At 42.9% G+C, this 19,091-nt stretch overlaps 1 protein-coding gene and 3 non-coding genes across 8 annotated transcripts; all 4 read left to right on the top strand.

The window, feature by feature from the left end:
* Window positions 1–880: 880 nt before the first annotated feature.
* atg16l1 (ATG16 autophagy related 16-like 1 (S. cerevisiae)) lies at window positions 881–19,078 on the top strand. Of its 5 annotated transcripts, none has more exons than XM_035534082.2 (20): window positions 881–1,047; window positions 2,373–2,481; window positions 3,014–3,107; window positions 3,482–3,587; window positions 3,968–4,041; window positions 4,442–4,693; window positions 7,945–8,010; window positions 8,153–8,239; window positions 8,459–8,518; window positions 10,297–10,341; window positions 11,046–11,148; window positions 11,675–11,780; window positions 13,443–13,513; window positions 13,983–14,054; window positions 14,607–14,727; window positions 15,098–15,203; window positions 15,682–15,831; window positions 15,967–16,014; window positions 16,579–16,680; window positions 16,834–19,078. In XM_035534082.2, the coding sequence occupies exons 2-20, from the start codon at window positions 2,376–2,378 to the stop codon at window positions 16,925–16,927; spliced, it is 1,863 nt and encodes a 620-aa protein (XP_035389975.1). In that variant the 5' UTR covers window positions 881–1,047; window positions 2,373–2,375; the 3' UTR covers window positions 16,928–19,078. The 5 variants fall into 5 exon arrangements, with proteins under 5 accessions (XP_035389975.1, XP_035389972.1, XP_035389973.1 ...); XM_035534079.2 differs by having other exon boundaries at window positions 11,043–11,148; XM_035534080.2 differs by having other exon boundaries at window positions 2,359–2,481; window positions 11,043–11,148.
* LOC113588559 (small Cajal body-specific RNA 6) lies at window positions 11,284–11,561 on the top strand. The gene has a single exon (XR_003411863.1).
* Window positions 12,874–13,153, top strand: LOC113588561 (small Cajal body-specific RNA 6). Its single transcript, XR_003411865.2, has one exon.
* LOC113588560 (small Cajal body-specific RNA 6) lies at window positions 14,254–14,521 on the top strand. Its single transcript, XR_003411864.2, has one exon.
* Window positions 19,079–19,091: the final 13 nt, after the last annotated feature.

Below are 19,091 nucleotides of genomic sequence, written 5' to 3'. Positions count from 1 at the left end.
TCTAAAAGCATAGGCTACAGGTTCTTTGTAGGGGATAATGATTGCAACAGGTTTAGACGTCCATGGGTATCCACCATCCCTAAAAATGAAAAAGCTTTCCAGTGGATACAGCTGCTCCATAAAGATGGGACTGTTCTTCAGGACACCCACATCATGGACAAAACCAGGGTCACCTACAAAGATGTCTATGAACCTACCCTGTGATCACAGACAGCCTGAATTGAATGGAAAAGCTTTATACTAAGGTAGAATTGAGAATCTGTGAAAGGTGTTTTTATTCTAATTTAGCATGCATCAATGCTGCCTACTACCCTGGAGAAAGCCTGAGATACTGCTAACTGTGCAAATCCATTTACAGTGTTCTCAGGTTCAGTATGGTTGGGTAGGAGAATGATGCACTTTCTAATTCTGAGCAATTTCTTTGTAAGCAGGTGAACTATGTCATGGACATTTGTGTGTAGAATGTCAAGAATCCTTTGTAAAACTCAATATGACATGGCACTGGCTAACCAAAAAACAAAAAAACTAACAACAACAAAAAATAAATAAATAAAAAAACAAAAACAGCACCTCAAAACAAACAAACAAACAGAAAACCATTGATTGTGATCATGATAATGATTACATTCTGTAGTAGGAACGCTGGAAACTATAAAAGAACTTGCATACAGATGCCAAATCTGCAATATTATTATCCAATAATAAGCTCCTTGTGGCAAATAATACTTTCCAACACGCAGTATTATATGTTTACATCTCACAAATATACAATTTACATCTTTTATTTTCTAGAAAATTATTAATCGGTCTGATATGTAGCTTGCACTAAATCTTTGGCCAACGTCATCTGTGTGGGTTTACAGTGCCGGTTTCTTACCGGAAAAAAATTGTGCAAGAGCCAAGATGGCGTTTCCAAATATCGTGTCTGGAGTTGGTTAGCCATCATGTGAACAGATCTGATTCGTGAATTTGTTTCTGTTATTTCAGAAGTATTTGACATCAAGAAGAACTATTAAAAGTCCTAAGGAGGTATTTGGCTCGTGTGAGGTAAAAACAACATTAAAAATATCGTTACTTGGCTAACGTTAGCTAATTGGATGAAGCTTGACCCAAGTCATAGCTAGGTTACCTTAGCGTTCTTACCAAGCTGGCAGGACAGGCAAGTGTTCAACATGGCTAGCTTCCTATACTAGCTAAATTAGTTTCTAATAATATTTGGGAAACAAAAAAATTATTTACGCTTAATATTGAACTAGCTATTGTCCTGGACCAGTCAATGCATTACAATGCTCTTTGTTTTTAACAGCTGGTTGTTAAGCCTACAGCTCGCTAACTATCACTAACTTCAATACATTTGTAGTAGCAGCTAGTTAACCCTTGCTCCTAGTACTATCATCTATCCTATAACGCTACTTATTTTAAGTCAAATATAGCGTTATATAATTTGCTAGATAACATCGGTGGCTAGCCAGTGTTATCGCTACATGGCTAGCTAATACCAGTTTGATCAGTTAGGTGGTTGTGGATATATTTTGTGTTCGTTTTGCAGGAGAGGGATAGCTAAAGCTAGTCGACTGGTAAAACAGGTGGTTTCATCGTACGTGTCATGGATTTGCCAACAGTAGCGTTAACCTAGCAAGCTAACGCTAGATAAGCTAGCTAGCATTGCTGATTAACTTCTATAAGGAGCTTGATAATGACATGGCAAATATAGCCATTTAGCCTGCTAGGTAGCTAACGCGTATAATTGTTTTACTTGCTAACTGCAGTGTCGTCGTTTTTCTGTAGTAGGGAGATGGATCATTTTTGTGACCGCATATGGAATCTTGTTTTCTGAACGTGTCATGGCTAGGTAGCTAGCTAGCTAGCTACGCAGATTGTTAGCTAGGTAAGCTAGCGATAGGGAGCTACATATTAGCTCTGAGAGGATGAAATACGTCTTCCTTGTTGACACTTTTTTAAGGCATCCGCCCTCTCTGCGTGTTGCTGTTGGATTCTACGCATATTTGCTGTCAGACTAGAGCTAGTTAGTGTTTATTGGAAACGTGGCTTATGGTTAACCTTTATATGCCGACTTATTTTGTGCCCAAACTTTGACCAAACCTTTATGGTTCCCTATATCTCGTTTCTCTCATGAGCTGATCCTAATCTATGCTTTCACTCTCAACGTCACTCCTCTGGTCTTCAGAGAGCTGGCCTGCTCTACTGTTTTTCCCATGAATAGCGCCTAAGTGTAACTGTAATGTGAATTTGTGTGATTAATCTATGATGCCACGTTCGCTCTCCCTGAGGTACAACGTTTTTTGGATCATTGTCTTTAATAGCCTGTTTCAAAATAGACTGATGGTGTGCTGACAGTCGTGTGTGTGTAGGAAATGGCAGGGCGCAGAGTGGAGTGTTCATGGAAGAGACATGTTGCTGAGCAGCTGAAACAGAGAGACAGAGTGCAGCGTCAAGCCTTTGAAGAAATCATACAACAGTGTGAGTAATGTTACAGCTCTACCCTTCATTACAACTCCATAACCCCCTCCACCCTCTGCTATAGCTCCAACCCCTTCCCCCATTGTGTACCTCCCTGGCCTCCTACATTCTGCAACAGTTGCAGCACTTCTGCATTCTGGAAGAGTTGCTTGTTAAACTTTTTATTTACCAAATGTCTTCATAAGGATTGTGATCAGACAAGTACTTTAATGGGTGTGTAGTGATTTCCTCAGTTCATACTGACCAAGCTATCAGGGCATAAGTTAGCATTAGGTAGGCAGACTTAGATTGTCTGTGTAGGACAGAAGTGAACTGCAGAGTTCACACTTCTGACCTCCTGTGCAGCTAATATCCTTTAATGAATAATACAACCCACCAGTGTGGGAGAGAAGTGAGCTACAGAGTGCACACTAGCAACTACCCTCTGCCACAACTTGGACTGCAGTGCAAATGTACAGTGCACTGTGATGATGTAGGCTTGCAGTGTGATGCCCCTGGGCTGAAGTTCCTCCCTCTTTGTCTCTGTGTGTAGATAACAGGTTGCTGGAGAAGTCTGATCTGCAGGCTGTGCTCTCTGAGAGACTGCAGACAGAGAAATATGAACTGCAGAACAGACACGATCTCAGGTGTGTGTGAGTTCTTACACTAAGTTTGACCTCACCTTGACTTCTACATCACCCTCAGCATGACTTTTCTTTTTAGCATGTATAGAAAAGTTTGTTCCTGTTGTCTATCTGATAATCCACCAGTAAGTGACACAATGATGTAAAAAAGGCCAGTATAGAGAGAGAATTTTAAAAATCTAAATTTTTTAAATTGACCAGAACCAGTCAATCAGCATATGATTTCAACAGCCAATAGTTGAACAGTATTTCTTTTTTTAAAAATATTTGTGCATCTATCTAGTGAATACTTGTTTATGGCTGAATTCAGCATGTTAGGAAATGTCTTTTAGTAATCTCCTGTTTATTTTAATAAATATGTGTGTGTATGTTTGTAGCCCAGGGGCTGAGGCCAGTCGCAGTGACTCCGTACAGCAGGAGATGGCTCAGATGCGAATAAAACACCAGGAGGAGCTCACGGACCTCCACAAGAAACGCGGAGAGGTTAGCATGCAGCGCTAAGTATTTCCTGTCCCCGCGTATGGCCAGGCAGTAGTAACCGCATCACTGGCAGAGAGGATAGTCTGCTGTCGCAAACGCAGCCTCACCGTGACTCAACTCTTTCACTGTTATGGAGGCTAGCCCATTATGGTAAACGCAGTCCCACCAGGAGTGAACTGCATCACTGAGTATGCGCAGAGGTTAGCTTGCTAGGCTAAAAGCTTTCATTTATGTCGTAAATAATTTATCAGCTAATGTGTGCATGTTTGCATTAATCACCCCTTAATGCCTTTGACAAATATTTTGCTGTGTGCAATAAATAGTTAGCCGGAGCGTAGGTTGAAGTGCCTGTCTGTCTGTGTGCCTATCTGTCCACCCTGCAGCTGGCCCAGAGTGTGATTGAACTGAATAACCTGATTCAGCAAAAAGACAAAGAGATCCAGAACAACGAGGCCAAGTGAGTACTGGGTTAGTGTGTCTGGGGTGCTCTTTAAGCTCAGCCAAAAGGCAGTGATGAGCTAAGTTCTTCTCTAAAATGTACAGAAATGCAGCGCAGATCATTGTGTAGATGGGTCAGATATTTTAATTCTTGTTTTTCCTTTATGCATAAGTCTGGTATATCAAATAAAACAGATATTTAAAGAAATGTTACCGTGTGTACATGCGTGAGAGACTGAAAATTATACCAAGTTTAAATTTTTGACTAAAATATGTAGTACAGAAACACAATGCAATTATTTATTTGTAGATGAGTGGAAAGTTCTAGTTTTTCCCTCATGTATGTAGGAGGCTGGAATATCAAATGAAGGGGCCATTTAATGAGATGTTGCTATGTGTTTGTGTGTGCACGTGCGAAGGATGTTGGAGTACCAACAGCAGATATCCCAGTTGGAAGGGGAGTGCCGTGAGCTGCGGAACTGTCTGTCAGATCTGGAGAGAGCCAACCAGACACTGCGTGATGAGTATGATGCCCTCCAGATAACATTTAGCGCTCTGGAGGAGAAACTTCGCAAAACCACAGAGGACAATCAGGAGCTTGTCACGCGCTGGATGGCGGAGAAGGCTCAGGAGGCCAACCGACTCAACGCTGAGAATGAGAAGGACTGCAGGTTGGAGAATACTTATTTGCAGGGAACGCCAATCACATGTCTAGCTGCTCGAATGAACACATGTGACAGGTGGAGCTGTGCTGATGGCTGCAGCTCCCCTCTACAGTGGATAGCAATGAACTCTCATTGAAAATATCACAAACAATAAATACAACCCTAAATACAAACTACTGAATTACAGTGAAATGACTGAAAATGGCAGGTTGGTTTGATTTACAAAGCATTCTGGAATGCACCAGATTAGCTAGGGCACACGTTTGTCCTTTGCACGCGGAGATGTTTTGTGGGTTATCATTAGAGTACTGGCATTTTGTACACTAGGAATGTTTCCCCACCGCTTTGAAAGGGCTGATTTTGTCACCAGTGTGCCTCTCTTTTTGGGTGGGGAGGGTGTATATAAAATATAACACACACACACACTACAAATATATTACAGCCAAATATTTTGTGAACCTCTTCTTTTCAGTCCCAGCACTGATTTCTGTTCAGTGAACATGTGTGTCTTTGGACCTGCTTTCTTACATTGAACGTGAATTTGAGGGGCAGCTGAATTGAAGGCAACACTCGTTCTTATTCCCAGCACTTTTCAAAGCAAAGTTACACCCAGGCATTGGGGGACGGCTGTCCCAGTTCCTCCTCTGTTTACTCTTATATCAAACCCTGACCAATACTTCCAGTTAGGCCAGTTTCACACGTCGTCCCCTGAACGCTTAATATTGAAGCTTTCACATATTTGGATGCTGGTTTGGCTAACTGCAGGAAAACACCTTCTTCGGTCACTTTTGCTTTGCCCTACTTTGTTTGGTTCCCCTGAAGGCAGGAATTTGGTCACGACTACAGCTGTTACAGATTCTACCACGTTTCTTGCGGTCTGTTTTAAAGGTTAACCTGAATATTGGGGCACTCATTTCTGATTACTACTTTTTTGTTGAGGTTGTTCTTTGTTTATGTTTACACTACCAGACAAATTTCAGGTTCATTTCAATTCCTTTGGTCAGTAGCAGAGATGAATAACCCAGTAGCCCACGTTCACAGTGCCTTGGAATGAGTACAGTGTAGAGAGGGGGTGTGAAGAGGCTTCACACATTAAAAAGCTGAATGCCCAAGTACTGTGAACTGTGAGTGTGACCACCTCTGTTAGTTCAGCACGTTATGTAACACCTTCATGCACTGCTTCATACACACTGGTTACGTTGTTATGGTCTGAAAGGTATTAACAGAAGGTTCATGTGCACGTTGGATATAGTAAATTGGAAACTGGAGCTCTCTGTGTGCTAGTCACGTTGTCTATTGCTGTTTGAAGAGAACCTGATACTGCAACTGCGAGGACCGGTGTCCGAATGGTTTCACACATTCCTTCAAGGATTTCATGCTGAGGATTTCAGTATGTGGGTGGGAAAGCTGGCACGCTGCCCATTTTCCCTTGTTTAAAAGAAACGGCATGGTCTGCATTACTTTCCTATCTACTAAACCTTTCCACGCTTTGTACAGAAGGTGGGCGCCCCTGAACAGTATCACTACTACGTTGGTCTTAGTGATGCTGGACGATGAGCAGCTTAAGCAAACTTTCTAAGGTGTGCATCAAGCTAACTGACCAGCAGGCAGGATAATAATGCTGCATTAAACAGCCCTTGAGGAAATCTCCAGTGTGGGTATTCTGTAATGGCTGTAAGCTCAACGCCTTTGGCTGTGTGCAAGTGAAGGACAAAACGCCATCATTTCATCACCACCCTCTTCTTCATTTCTAGTTTCTATTGCCCCTCACTTGCGCGCTAAGAGCGCTGTAGTTCGTCTGTAACTTGAGACTGTTTGTACACCTGGGCATTCCAGCACTACAGGGCACATGGATCATAACGAGGTGACAATGGCTAGTTTAGTGGCGTGTTTGTCAAAGGCAGGTACTCTCGGTACGTCTGCAGGAAGTTGCTTGTGACTGGTCCTATTTGTGTTGAAACCAAGGTTTAAAAAGAGCAATAGAAACAAGCTCACTTATGCCTACACACAGTTCTGTGAGCACAATGTACTCTGAAGCCATGTCGGAACGAATATTTGAATGAATTAATTGGTTAAAAACAATTTGCATCTGTTGCTTTTAATCATCTAGATTACTTTGTGGGGGTTTTTATTGTAGATTCTCGAATTTAAGAAGTAGAAACTGTTGTGTGTTCCACTTTGTGGGAAGGTGCTCTTTAAAGACGATTCACATGTAACTGCGGAGGAAGAAAAGCCTGATGAATCTTTTTCAGTCGTCAAGACGTGTGAATGTTTGAGCAGTTAAAAACAATAGAGAGGCCGTTGAGAGTAAATGGCCTGGCTCGAAAAGCAGAAGACGGCATCCTATGAATAATCACTACGATCTCATTGGCTATCTAAGGTTGGAGGTTTTCTGAGGGTTTTAAATGCTAGTGGAACAGGGTGGAATGGCTGTTCAGGGTTTTTTGTGCTTCATGCTAAAGGTAAGTAAAAGGCTTAAACTCGGTTGCTTTTAATTGATCAAATGTCCTTTTTTTTGTGTTGGTTTCAGCTTCAGTTCTAGTTGAGCTTTTTGTACACTCTTGCTTCCATTTCCCTTTACTCAACAGTTCTGTTTGATCACAGTGAAACTATATAGAGCTTTTGCAATGCTCTCTATACCCCGACTTCTGTCATCTAAATACACAACAACAGAATATTATTTTCTTCCACTTCAGTTCTTATTAAAACTTTATACAGTTGAACTTTGACTTTTGTGGGTGAAACTTTGCTGAATTTCGTTGTTGTAGTTTATATTATAGTTATAGTTTGCTGACAATAATAAGTAGAATTGTCACCTACTGCAGAAAATGGAAAGCACACACATTGACTAGAAAATGTAAAGAAAACAACAACAAAAAAACAGTTTTAGAACGTCATAAATGCACAGAATAAATGTATTATTGATTTATCATTTAAATATATACATGGCTTTATGATAAAGTTAAAGTTTGTAAAAGTTAGTGTGCTAAAGACCTGAGGACCACACGCTGTATTTGGGGGTGCCGCGCTCATTGTCTGTGTTAAATACAGTTACAAGCATTAAGAGTTAAGGTTTGAGGCGACTATATTTGCAGCTTTCCACTTTCCCGTGGTGTCCTGCACCCCAATGGAGGACTATGTCTGCATAGTTTTTTGTCAGTTTTCAACCTTTTTTTCTTTTTTTTTTGGTTAAATGTACTGTAATATGACTGCTGTGTGTGGTTTAGTGGGTACTCACCATGTGACATCATCTTCAGGCGCCGACAAGCAAAGCTACAGAAGGAGCTGGCAGATGCCGCTAAGGAGCCGCTGCCTGTCGACCCGTAAGTGAAGCGCTCTTCAAATGGCCCACAACCACAGCACACATTCTGACATGAACGTCTGCACAGAGCAAGTGGAACAGTGAAGCATTCTGAGTGGAACGGGATGGAAAGGGAAAATAATTCCGTGATCTGTATGAAATAGAGACGATGACATCGAGGTTCTTTCAGACGATGCCAGCAAGAGCACAGGAGAGGTCTCTCCAAACCGACCGCCCAGCCGAACAGCCAGGTATATATTCTAAAATGCATGCACACACAATCATTTTGAAAATAAGAATATTAAAGCCTCTCTCTCTCCCTCCCTCTCTCTCTTCTCTCTTTCTCTCTCTCTCTCTCTCTCCCCCTCGCTCCATCTCTCTCTTTCTCTCTCTCCCCCTCGCTCCCTCTCTCTCTCTCTCCTCTCCCTCTGTCTCCCTTTTTTTTCTCTTCCCTCCTTTTTTGTCCTCAGTAAACGATTGTCTCAGGCCCCTCCTGTTGGACTTCTGGACTCCATCTCAAATATCTTTGGGTATGGGCTGTGTGTGTGTTGGCATGAGAGTGCATGCATTTTTGCTTTTGTCAACCATATCTGGAAAATCCAAATAATAAGGTATGGTTGTTTCATATGATGTGTTTATTATTATTTTCTTAATAAAGGCTTGTGCATGTTGAACAGAGCAGCAACACACCCAGATGGTACTGAGAGGGCCTAGGTTTTGTAGGGCTGTCCATAGTCACACTAGGGGTGTGTGTGTGTGAGAGAGAGAGAAAGAGAGAAGGGTATCGTACTTATCGCTGAATACCTTTGGTCATAATATCATACAATATAATATCTCCCCCTCCCCACTAAAAGGGCATAAATGTATTTTCCCCCCATAAAAGGATGGAGTTAGACAAGTGAACTAATGCATATTTGGGTCACTGTATGCATCCTGCTCCATTGATGGTAATGCAGGTTTTTTTTTTGCTTTATTTTCGTTCCCACACTGGGTATGTGGGGGAATGTACTTGCAACCCAAATTTACTGGTCCTCACTTAAAAATAAACTTATAAAAATAGCATTTATATGATAGATTTAGAATAAAACCAGCCAACATTTACTTTTGAGTCTTTGTTTATGTAAAATGATGGTGTTAAGATTGGTGCGAGCTCTTACAGCAAGGGTCTGATATGTTAGCTTTAGGATTAAGGATTCCAAAGTTTGACAATATGTAGGTCAACTGGGACCTGTTCACATTGGCATTGATGTGTCCTCAAAGTTAGGATGTTGTATTATTGTGTGGTCATGATAAATTGTGAAATTCACAAGTGTGTAACGTTATAGTAGTTTAATGAAGAATCTTGTATGAAGGAGTGAATGCCATAAGATGTGTATTTTAGATTTGAGTTAAATATTTCATATTGTCTTGGTAGCTAGTTGGTTCATTTAATGGTTTGCATAAGGGTAAATCAGATCAAGAATGGTGCATTGAAGAACTTCAGAATGCTAAGCCTGGTCTGTCCATGGGAAAAGTGTGTGTGTGTGTGTGTGTGTGTGTGTGTGTGTGTGTGTGTGTGTGTGTGTGTGTGTGTGTGTGTGTGTGTGTGTGTGTGTGTGTGTGTGTGTGTGTGTGTGTGTGTCAGATAGTGAAGTTATTTTGATTAAATTAACATTTGCACAACTTTAAAACTTTGACCCACTCACTGTGACATTCTACTTCACCATACAGACATCAATCAACGCATACACTCATTTCATTTAAACTTGAATTCCTTACCTTTATGTGCAGTTAAAGGTATTAGCTAATACAGTTTCTTGTTCAAAGATGAGAACATTAGAATTGTGATTTTCAAATCTTGTAAACGTCAAAAATCTCAAAAGATATCTGCAGAGGATACCTTTTGAATTACTAGCTTTGAACATCTTCAGATTTTCATTTCCTAAAAACACCACTGGTTCTCACAGGCTTTATAGCACCCACACTTCCCGAGCTCTTTCTCCACAGAGATTAAGAACAGTAAAACCAAATTCTGCGTGTTCATGCGTCTGTGTACCTGTTCTCTGCATGGTGTCCACCGCCTGTGTCTAACATGGTGCTATTGTACCTGTTTTCTGTGTGTGCATGTGGCTGTGTAACTCCATATACTGTATCTATACACGTGCATGCCTCTGTGTGTGTGTATATAATTTAACCAAGTATATGTATTTGCGTGCTGTTTTTGTGTGTGTGTGTGTGTGTGTGTGTGTGTGTATAAATTAACCATACAGATGTCTTTGCATGATGGGATGTGTGCGTGTACGTCTCATGTCGCTCTCTCTGTTTGCAGCGTGTCTGCTTCTGTCCAGTCTGGCCTCATCCCATCTGACTCCAGGTGATTCTCACTGTGGTGTCAGGACGGGTGCACACCCGTGTGGTGGCTCGGGGGTGCGTTTGAGAGAAACGGGGCGACGGAGACAACGTTGTTGTGGAATACACTTTTTGCTTGGCGGCCTACGCTCATTTTGCTTTTCAGAATTTTGACAGTGAATGTGTGGTGTGCTGACGCCGGAGGTGTCGGTGTGTTGGCTGGTGCGAGATTGAGATTTTGTTCTTAATAGTAATGCGTTGCTTGACTGTCGTGTTCCTAATGTAGCAGTGGTGCAGTGTATGTTAAAGACCAGCTGCATTTGCATGAATGTTGGGTTTGAGGAGCATCGGCATAGTACACCAACTAAAGTTAATGTGAAGGAAGAAAATGTTTAACGTACGTGGCACTTCTGAAACGTCGCAGTCCGACCACAGAGTCATATGAAGACATGGTAACCTGAAGCTCGTTTCCTGTGACCACTGATTAACTGGGCTGGTTCAAATGGTATGACTTCTCTTTGAAGCTTTGATGCCCATGTTTGCTCACCATGTGCTGTGAGTTCATAACAGGTTCGCACTGAATGATTTGACTAGCTACAATGTCATGAAAGTGTTTATCAGCCCATGTTTATGTATGGAAGCATACGCGCATGTCTGTGGGTACATGGGACACCGTCTTCCTTTTGCAGTGAGTTTAGACTTTTTGTGTGTGCGTGTTTCTTTTAGAAGGCGTCGTTTGTCGAATTCCCATGGAACATCTCCTGACAGTGCTGACACGTCATCTGGGGTGTGTGTCGAGGTCCGGGTGCCTTCCACTGCTCTCCATGTCTTCGTGAGTAACTTCTTTGCTGTGGCTCGTGTGCGTGGTCGCAGGGCAAAGTTGGAAAGTCAGTGATGTGGAAAATGTCATAGGCCAAGTTAGAAAGGTAACAGCTGTAATTGGAAAGGTCACAGGTGAGGGTCGGAAGGTCAGTGATGTGATGTAAAAGGTCTGAAGCCCAGATCTCCTCCCAGTTCCTATGTTCCTCCCAGCAGCCCCGGCTGTGTTCCCAGCATGCTCTAGGTGTGCGTGTTTGGTTTGCGGGGCAGCTGATATTGAGGGAGACGCTGCTGAGTGTGCGTCTGAGAGAGAAGCGAGACGCAGACGTACAGCAGCGTCCGACAGGAACACTGCACACAGGAGGGCGGAGCTGTGCCGCGAGACCACACAGGCGGCTCATGATCTCCAGTTTTCAAGCTGAGACCTTCAGGAGCTTTTAAACACGAGGCCTATTCAAGCACAACTGCCTGTTTTAGATGGGTATCCCAAAGAAAGACTAAATAACAACTCATTTGTGCATGTCTGTGTGTGTTTGCAGGATGCCCATGATGGTGAGGTGAATGCAGTGAGGTTTAGCCCTGGTTCCCGTATCCTAGCAACAGGAGGAATGGACCGCAGAGTCAAGCTGTGGGAGGTTATAGCAGGTAGCGTGGACTGGCCCCAGCCAGAACTTGGCGCCTCACTAACATTACAGCAGTGTTGCTCATTATGGAACCAGTTTCCTACTGTTAATGCACACTAGTGGAGTGGGACCCCCCCCATTTGGCACATGCAGTTTGTCAGCCACATTATCTTATTTATTTACTGGTCAGTTTCTCATCAGAGGACTACCACTGATCTGTTGGGGTTTTTTGGGGCTGGGAGGACATTCTCAGCTCAGCACTGACTCTGACATGGTAGTGTTGTAGCTCTGTGTTGAACTACAAGTTTACGGTGTATGGGCATGTTGCTGGCATTTTTTCACGTCATTATCATCACTGGGTTGAGAGTGGACCACTGTCCAGAAAAATCCTGCCCACAGCAGTCTTGTGGTCAAAGTTAACACTGATGAAGAGCCGGAGGACAGCTTACACAAACTCCTTGGCAGCAATGGCAGATGTAGACATGCAAATAACTTCAAAATGAAGTGTATAGAGTGTTTGCACTGGTAGTGGTAGCTCTGTGGTTAAGGTACTTGATTTGTACTTGGAAGGTCTGTAGTTCAAGCCCCACAACTGCCAAGTTGCCACTGTTGGGCTCACTGTTGGGCTCCTTAACCCTCAATTGCTTAAGTTGTACTCAGTCATAATTGTAAGTCGCTTTGGATAAAAGCGTCAGCTAAATGCCAGAAATGTAAAACGTAAATGTTTGTATGCAGGTGTGGTTTGCAGTGTGATGGCTCATCTCTGGAGTGTAGCACAGCTTGTTCAGTTTTTCCAACCATAAATTGTTTCTAGGTGGTTACACACAGTGTGGTTTGGCCTGTGTAGCTTCTGTTTTTCCAGTCTCTTCGACACATTCTCAGCCCTTGCATAAGAGATGCTCCCTGCAACGGAGAGGAGACTTTAATCATTGGTAATGTTGTGTAAAAAAATCAAGGGTCCGATTAGAAAGGTCAGTCATCAACTGAAGGTGTCAGAATTAAGTGTTAGAGTTACAGAGGTTAAGATTATCTTTGGGTCTTAAAGTGATCTTTCTTGCTTCTAGGAAGATGAGGCTTCTAATTCAGGCTCGAACAGTCACAGGTGAGGGTCGGAAGGTCAGTGATGTGATGTAAAAGGTCTGAAGCCCAGGTCTCCTCCCAGTTCCTATGTTCCTCCCAGCAGCCCCGGCTGTGTTCCCAGCATGCTCTAGATGTGCATGGCTGTTTTGCGGGGCAGCTGATATTGAGGGAGACGCTGCTCAGTGTGCGTCTCTGAGAGAGCAGCGAGACTCAGACATACAGCAGCGTTCGACAGTAGCACTGCACACAGGAGGGCGGAGCTGCTCTGTGAGACCACACCAGCGGCTCATGATATCCAGTTTTCAAGCTGAGACCTTCAGGAGTTTTAAACACGAGAACTGTTCAAGCAAAACTGCTTGTTTGATTTTATTTGGACAAAGATGTATGCTTTAGTTATTTAGGGAACTAAGATTTACTGTGCATGGAGCTCAAGAATCAGTTTAGTGGAAGTGAGTGATCTAAACAGAGTTTAACATTCAACCGCTCAAGGGTTATGAGTAAAGTTTTTGAAATGGGGTTCCGGTCTGTTGTTGACCTTTGACGTTTGGGTTAACTGCATTTGTTTAACGGATGTCTGTCTGTCCTTCGATCCATATCCATCCAGGTCATTGTGAATGCAAAGGGGCTTTAACGGGCAGTAATGCTGGAATCACCAGCATTGAATTTGACAGCACTGTAAGTAGAACCATCTCAACTAGACATGATTTGCATTCCACTGTGGTGTGTAGTTAAAGAATAGCTGCCCTGCCACTCATATAAATAAAATAGCGATTGAACAAATGTATGGAAAATGAACAGTAATAACTCGCATGCAGATGTGCAATGCAGTTTTCATCTGCATGTGAATCACTAACCATAATACATTTATTTATATTTAGGTGGCAAGTTTGAATTATTGACATGTAAGTGGATTAACTGAGGTTAAAAATGCGTTGGTTATATTCCAGCAATTCCCACTAAACTTCACTGGCTCAGTAAAATATTAGTAATAACAAAAATTACTTTTCAAATGTTTGCCCATGTTTTAAGCTGGAAATCAGTGGTAAACTGGGCAAACAGGCAAAACTATGTGAAACTGCAAATATTGGATGAAGCAGTGTTAGGCTGTTGGGTAAATTGTGTGTTGGTTGTGTTTTGTTCTTAGGGCTCTTATTTGCTGGCTGCATCTAATGACTTTGCAAGTCGAATCTGGACTGTGGATGACTACAGACTGAGAGTAAGAGCCCTGTTAGAGAGACAGTGTTTCAGTGGTTTCAGTGGTTTCAGTCACAGCTGTTTCTACAAATTGATTGCTGAAGTGTGAGAATTACAGATGTTACGCTTATCATAGGGTCTTAAAACAGAGTGAGCCTTCTTGCCTCTGGGAAGATGAGGCTTCTAATTCAGGCTTGAAAAGTCACAGGTGAGGGTCGGAAGGTCAGTGATGTGATGTAAAAGGTCTGAAGCCCAGATCTCCTCCCAGTTCCTATGTTCCTCCCAGCAGCCCCGGCTGTGTTCCCAGCATGCTCTAGGTGTGCGTGGTTGGTTTGCGGGGCGGCTGATATTGAGGGAGACGCTGCTCAGTGTGCGTCTCTGAGAGAGCAGCGAGACGCAGACGTACAGCAGCGTCCGACAGCAACACTGCACACAGGAGGGCGGAGCTAGGTTGACCTGGGTGGCTGATCTCAACCTCAGACTGAGACCTGTAAACCTCCCTGTTTTGTGTGTACATGGGTTTTGTGTATGTGTGCATGAAAGCATTCCACCCAACATGCCATTGTCCTTTCAGCACACCCTAACCGGGCACAGTGGGAAGGTTCTGTCTGCTCGCTTTCTGCTGGATAACGCCCGCATCGTCTCCGGCAGCTACGACCGAACACTCAAACTCTGGGACCTACGCAGCAAAGTCTGTAAGAGCTCTTCCACTCCTTAACACTAATCCCTGCACTGACTCCAGCCCCAGCATTACAAACAACATCCCCCGCCCCCCAAAAAGACCCAGCAAGACCAGCATCACTAACCACAATCACAGTGGTGCCACCAACACTAACCCCCCAGACCCAGCATGACCAGTAACACTAACCACATCCCCACAACCAATCCCGTTCCCTGCATTGCCATTTCACACTAACCCCAACCCCAGCATTACCAGTAAGAATATTGCCAGCCCCAATTTTAACAACACTAACCCCAGTATATATTAACACTGTACTAATCTTATTGCCCAAATGAAACCCCAACTTTATTAGTTCTTCTGAAGACAACCTTATTCTCACACAGGTATGAAGACTGTGTTTGCTGGTTCCAGCTGTAACGATATTGTCTGCACTGAACAGTGTGTGATGAGTGGCCATTTTGATAAGAAGATAAGATTCTGGGACATCCGGTAAGTAATGTCACGGTGTTCCATTGCAATAAAATAACATGAAACGTGTTTTCATATGCAAGCAGATTAAGAATAAGGCCTCTCTGTATGCCTTGGTACAGAGGAATATTTGCATATTTAAATATGCAAAAGTTTATTTTATGCTTCTTCTGTTTGCTCACAAATCCATATTAACATAGTCTTATCTGTAGCTCCCATTGTGTTGGTTCGTGGTTCAGTATGTCTACTATAGTGTGTGTTGTGCAGTATGTCTTATTTGTTTCTTGAATATTTATATAGTCTGGACCGTTCTGGTCTGTTTAGTATGTTAGTACGTACCATGTACATGCCATGTATGTGTGCGCTCACCAAGTCAAATTCCTGGTATGTGCGACATCAATAAAGTGTATCTAATTCTGATTGACCGTCTGATGAACTATGTTTAAATACATTGTTGCATAAACATAACAGCAATATCCTTTTGTATGTGTGTGTGTAGGGCTGAAAGTATAGTGTCTGAGCTGGAGTTGATGGGGCGTGTTACATCTTTAGATCTGAATCATGACCGAACTGAGCTACTCACTTGTTCCCGTGACGACCTTGTGAAAATCATTGATCTGCGCACCAATACTGTGCGACAGACATTCAGGTAGACAGCACACACAAACGGTTGCTGTGTCAAACGCACCGCACACATATAGACCCAGTCGTTCTCTACTGCACATCTGTTCTAGCCCCTTATGTTGTGAATGCAACGTGTCTCTCCCTTTGTGTCTGTTTTCAGTGCTCAGGGCTTCAAGTGTGGTTCAGATTTTACAAGAGTTACCTTCAGGTAAGAACCTGTGTATAGTATCTCCTGGAAGTTACTTACATACTAAAAGGCCACTGTATAGGTCAGTGTTTTTAACGTGTTTTAGACACCTTTTGAGGTCTTGGTAGCTCAGTTGTTAAGGTACTGGACTATCATAAGATAACTGGATTATCATAAGGGGCCCGGTCAAGCCCCACCACCCCCAAGTTGCCACTGTTGGGCCACTGAACAAGGCACTTAACCCTCAATTACTCGCGTTGTGTTGAGTCAGAATTGTAAGAGCATCAGCTAAATAATGTATTTACCATTCAAGCATGTGAAGACTACCCTGTTCGTTATTGGACAGAATCCATATTCCATATTTACTGTGCAGTTTAATATGATTCTAATAAAATGGTGACGTACACTGAGAACTCATAAACCTGTATTTTGACACCATATCCTGAGTTCCACATTCCATGGAACTGTTTGTCACTACTGGTCATCCGATTTCTTTCCTTGCTGTGCTGTCTATTCCCAGCCATTTAGCCAAGGGATAGATAAATCAATAAAGTAAAATGAAATAACATTTGGATTCTCGAACAGCCCGGACGGAAGTTATGTGGCAGCGGGTTCGGCGGATAGCGTTCTTTACGTGTGGAACGTCCAGACAGGGAAACTAGACAGAAGCCTCGACAAAAACCACAGGTGACCCACTGTGGGATGTCTTTATACTTTTGTATCTTGGCTGCAGCATGTGATCTAAAATTGACCTAAAAGCTTAATTTGTTTGGTTCTGAGATGTTTACCAGTCCTTTCACTTAACCTTCTTCCACCCTGTCTCTGGGTTTGTTTTTGCAGCTCTGCTATTAACTCTGTGTCCTGGTCTCCATCTGGCACCTACGTGGTAAGCGTGGAGAAGGGGAGCCGTGCCGTGCTTTGGTCTGACCTCTGATTGGTTCGGCTCTACTGTGGCCCTCTGTGATTGATTCAGCTCTACTCTGACCTACGGTGATTGGTTGAGGCCAAGATTAGGTGAAGGCCTACACAAGGACAAAGCAAAGTGAACTTGCCTCACTTTCCTCCCTGGTACTCGGACTGCATTTCCGAGGAAGCATCATGCTGGGGACTGGTACATGTGGAGTATATGCAGCATTCTGTACCGAGAGACTTCCCGTTATAATCGCACTCATATCAGCACTCCTGTTTTCCCTTGTGCTCTCTGTCACTTGTGCACATGCATTTACCAGGAGGTGGAACACATGGACAAGCTAAGAACTACAAGGACCTGAACCACCTTGATTTCAAACGATTACTTCGTAAGATTTGGTTTATTGTTGCACGGCAACGTAAGGAGCGAGTCCGAGAGTGTTGGTGCGTGCGTGAGATGGCAAGCATGCTTTTTGTTCATTTTGCCTTACATCATTAAGCTATCCATAAGATGTGTGCGCATGCAAGTGAGCAGGCTGCACTTTCAGCTTCTGCCACCAGAGTGTGCCGTTCACCACCACTACCACATCCACTGTGTCGCTCCAGTTGATATCGTCCTTGTTGAATGACTGTTTGGGTAAGAGGGCCCTGCTTCTCCCCAGCACAGCTCCAGATAAAGAAAAGACAGTAATTATGACGATGCAGGATTCAGGGTCAAAAATGTAGATCAGAAAGCAGATGCTTGCTGATTGGGTATGCGCGAACGACACCAAACAAACAAAAAAACCTCCAAGAGGTCAGAGGTATTTTAAGGTCATGTTGGGTACAGGAGCCAAACATGGAACTGAAAAATGACCTTGCATCGATTTGAAAAATAAATAAATGATAAAATAAAATGTAAAAAGTACTAGGTTACTTTGATGAACGGTTAAATGAATAGTTTATCTCGAAACATATGTATAACTTCAGAGGTCGTATCTTGTTGTTTACCTGTTGTCTTGTCTTTCTGTAGGAGAGCAGGACTAGTCAATGTCTGTTCACCCGGAACTGGCAGCACTCAACCAAACAGCAAGACTGCTGTAGTATTCTTTGTAACTAGACAAAGAATATTGCCCAAACAAATATGCATTCCAAAAAGAAATACTTGTGTGAAGGAAAATATAACTGTTGCTGAAAGTACAGAACAGCAAGAAAGACCTTCTAGGAAACTACAGCTCTTAAAGATTTGTTCTTGACCAGGTATATTTGTATGCCTCAAAACATGCTGTCAGAGCCAAGCTCCCTGTGCTAATGAATTAGATACTGCGTTAACTCGGTCACCTTGATCAGCATATGGAACTAAGACATGGTGTCATGGAATGAGGCTCTGTATGACTACAGGCAAACATTCATGGAGTCATTTGCAGACACACTCACAGACTACATTGTTTAAAGCACGGTATTTATCAGGCTCACATGCTCTTTTGCCGATAATGAGCTCAGATTGGGACAGACGTGGGTGTGAACCAGAGTGATTGACTGCAGACACTAATCTTCATCTTCCTTGACTGTGAGCTGGTGTCGACTCTCTTGCGGGGACCATACAGAGTTCTCCTGATCCCCACAAAAACAGCCAAGGGAAAGAAGAACATTTTCTTTTAAAAATCTGTTGTTGTTTTTTTTTTCTTCAGTTATTTAAGCAGTTTTCAGCTTCTAGTAAAAACTCGCTGTTAAGCCATGTTGAGCCATGTTGATAATGTTTCTGCTTCATCATTTATTTTTGAACAAGTTAAAACCGAACAGCACTGACAAAAAAAAACATTTCCCCCCCCCACCTTCCCTCCATATCAACTGTCCTTAACCAGTCACATTCACTGACATTATACGTGTCTCCTTGTGTCTTCCGGAGTGTTCTTAGTTGTATTTCTAGAGGAGCAGTGTCTCATTGGCTCTTTTGATTGCACTGCTTCAGGTGGGTGTGGCTTGAGTTCATCAGTTGTTGCAACTACGGGCTCAGGGGGGTGGTTGGGGCGGGTGTCCGTGGATCAGTCCTGAATCCTCTTGTCTACGGAAATGTATAAGTTATGATAAATGTATATGTATGTCTGGAAAATGTTTGCACACCAAAAACATGTGACCCAACTTACCTGTGTGTTGTTGTTCATAAAGATGGAGGCTGTGTGGCAAGGTGTTCTCATCTAATCAAATCA

This window comes from Electrophorus electricus, chromosome 17 (genome assembly GCF_041902795.1).
Source record: "Electrophorus electricus isolate QZ-2024a chromosome 17, ASM4190279v1, whole genome shotgun sequence".
In the NCBI taxonomy this organism is placed as follows: domain Eukaryota; kingdom Metazoa; phylum Chordata; class Actinopteri; order Gymnotiformes; family Gymnotidae; genus Electrophorus; species Electrophorus electricus.
The sequence above is the reverse complement of the archived record's forward strand: the minus strand, read 5'-3'. Positions and strand labels throughout refer to the sequence as shown.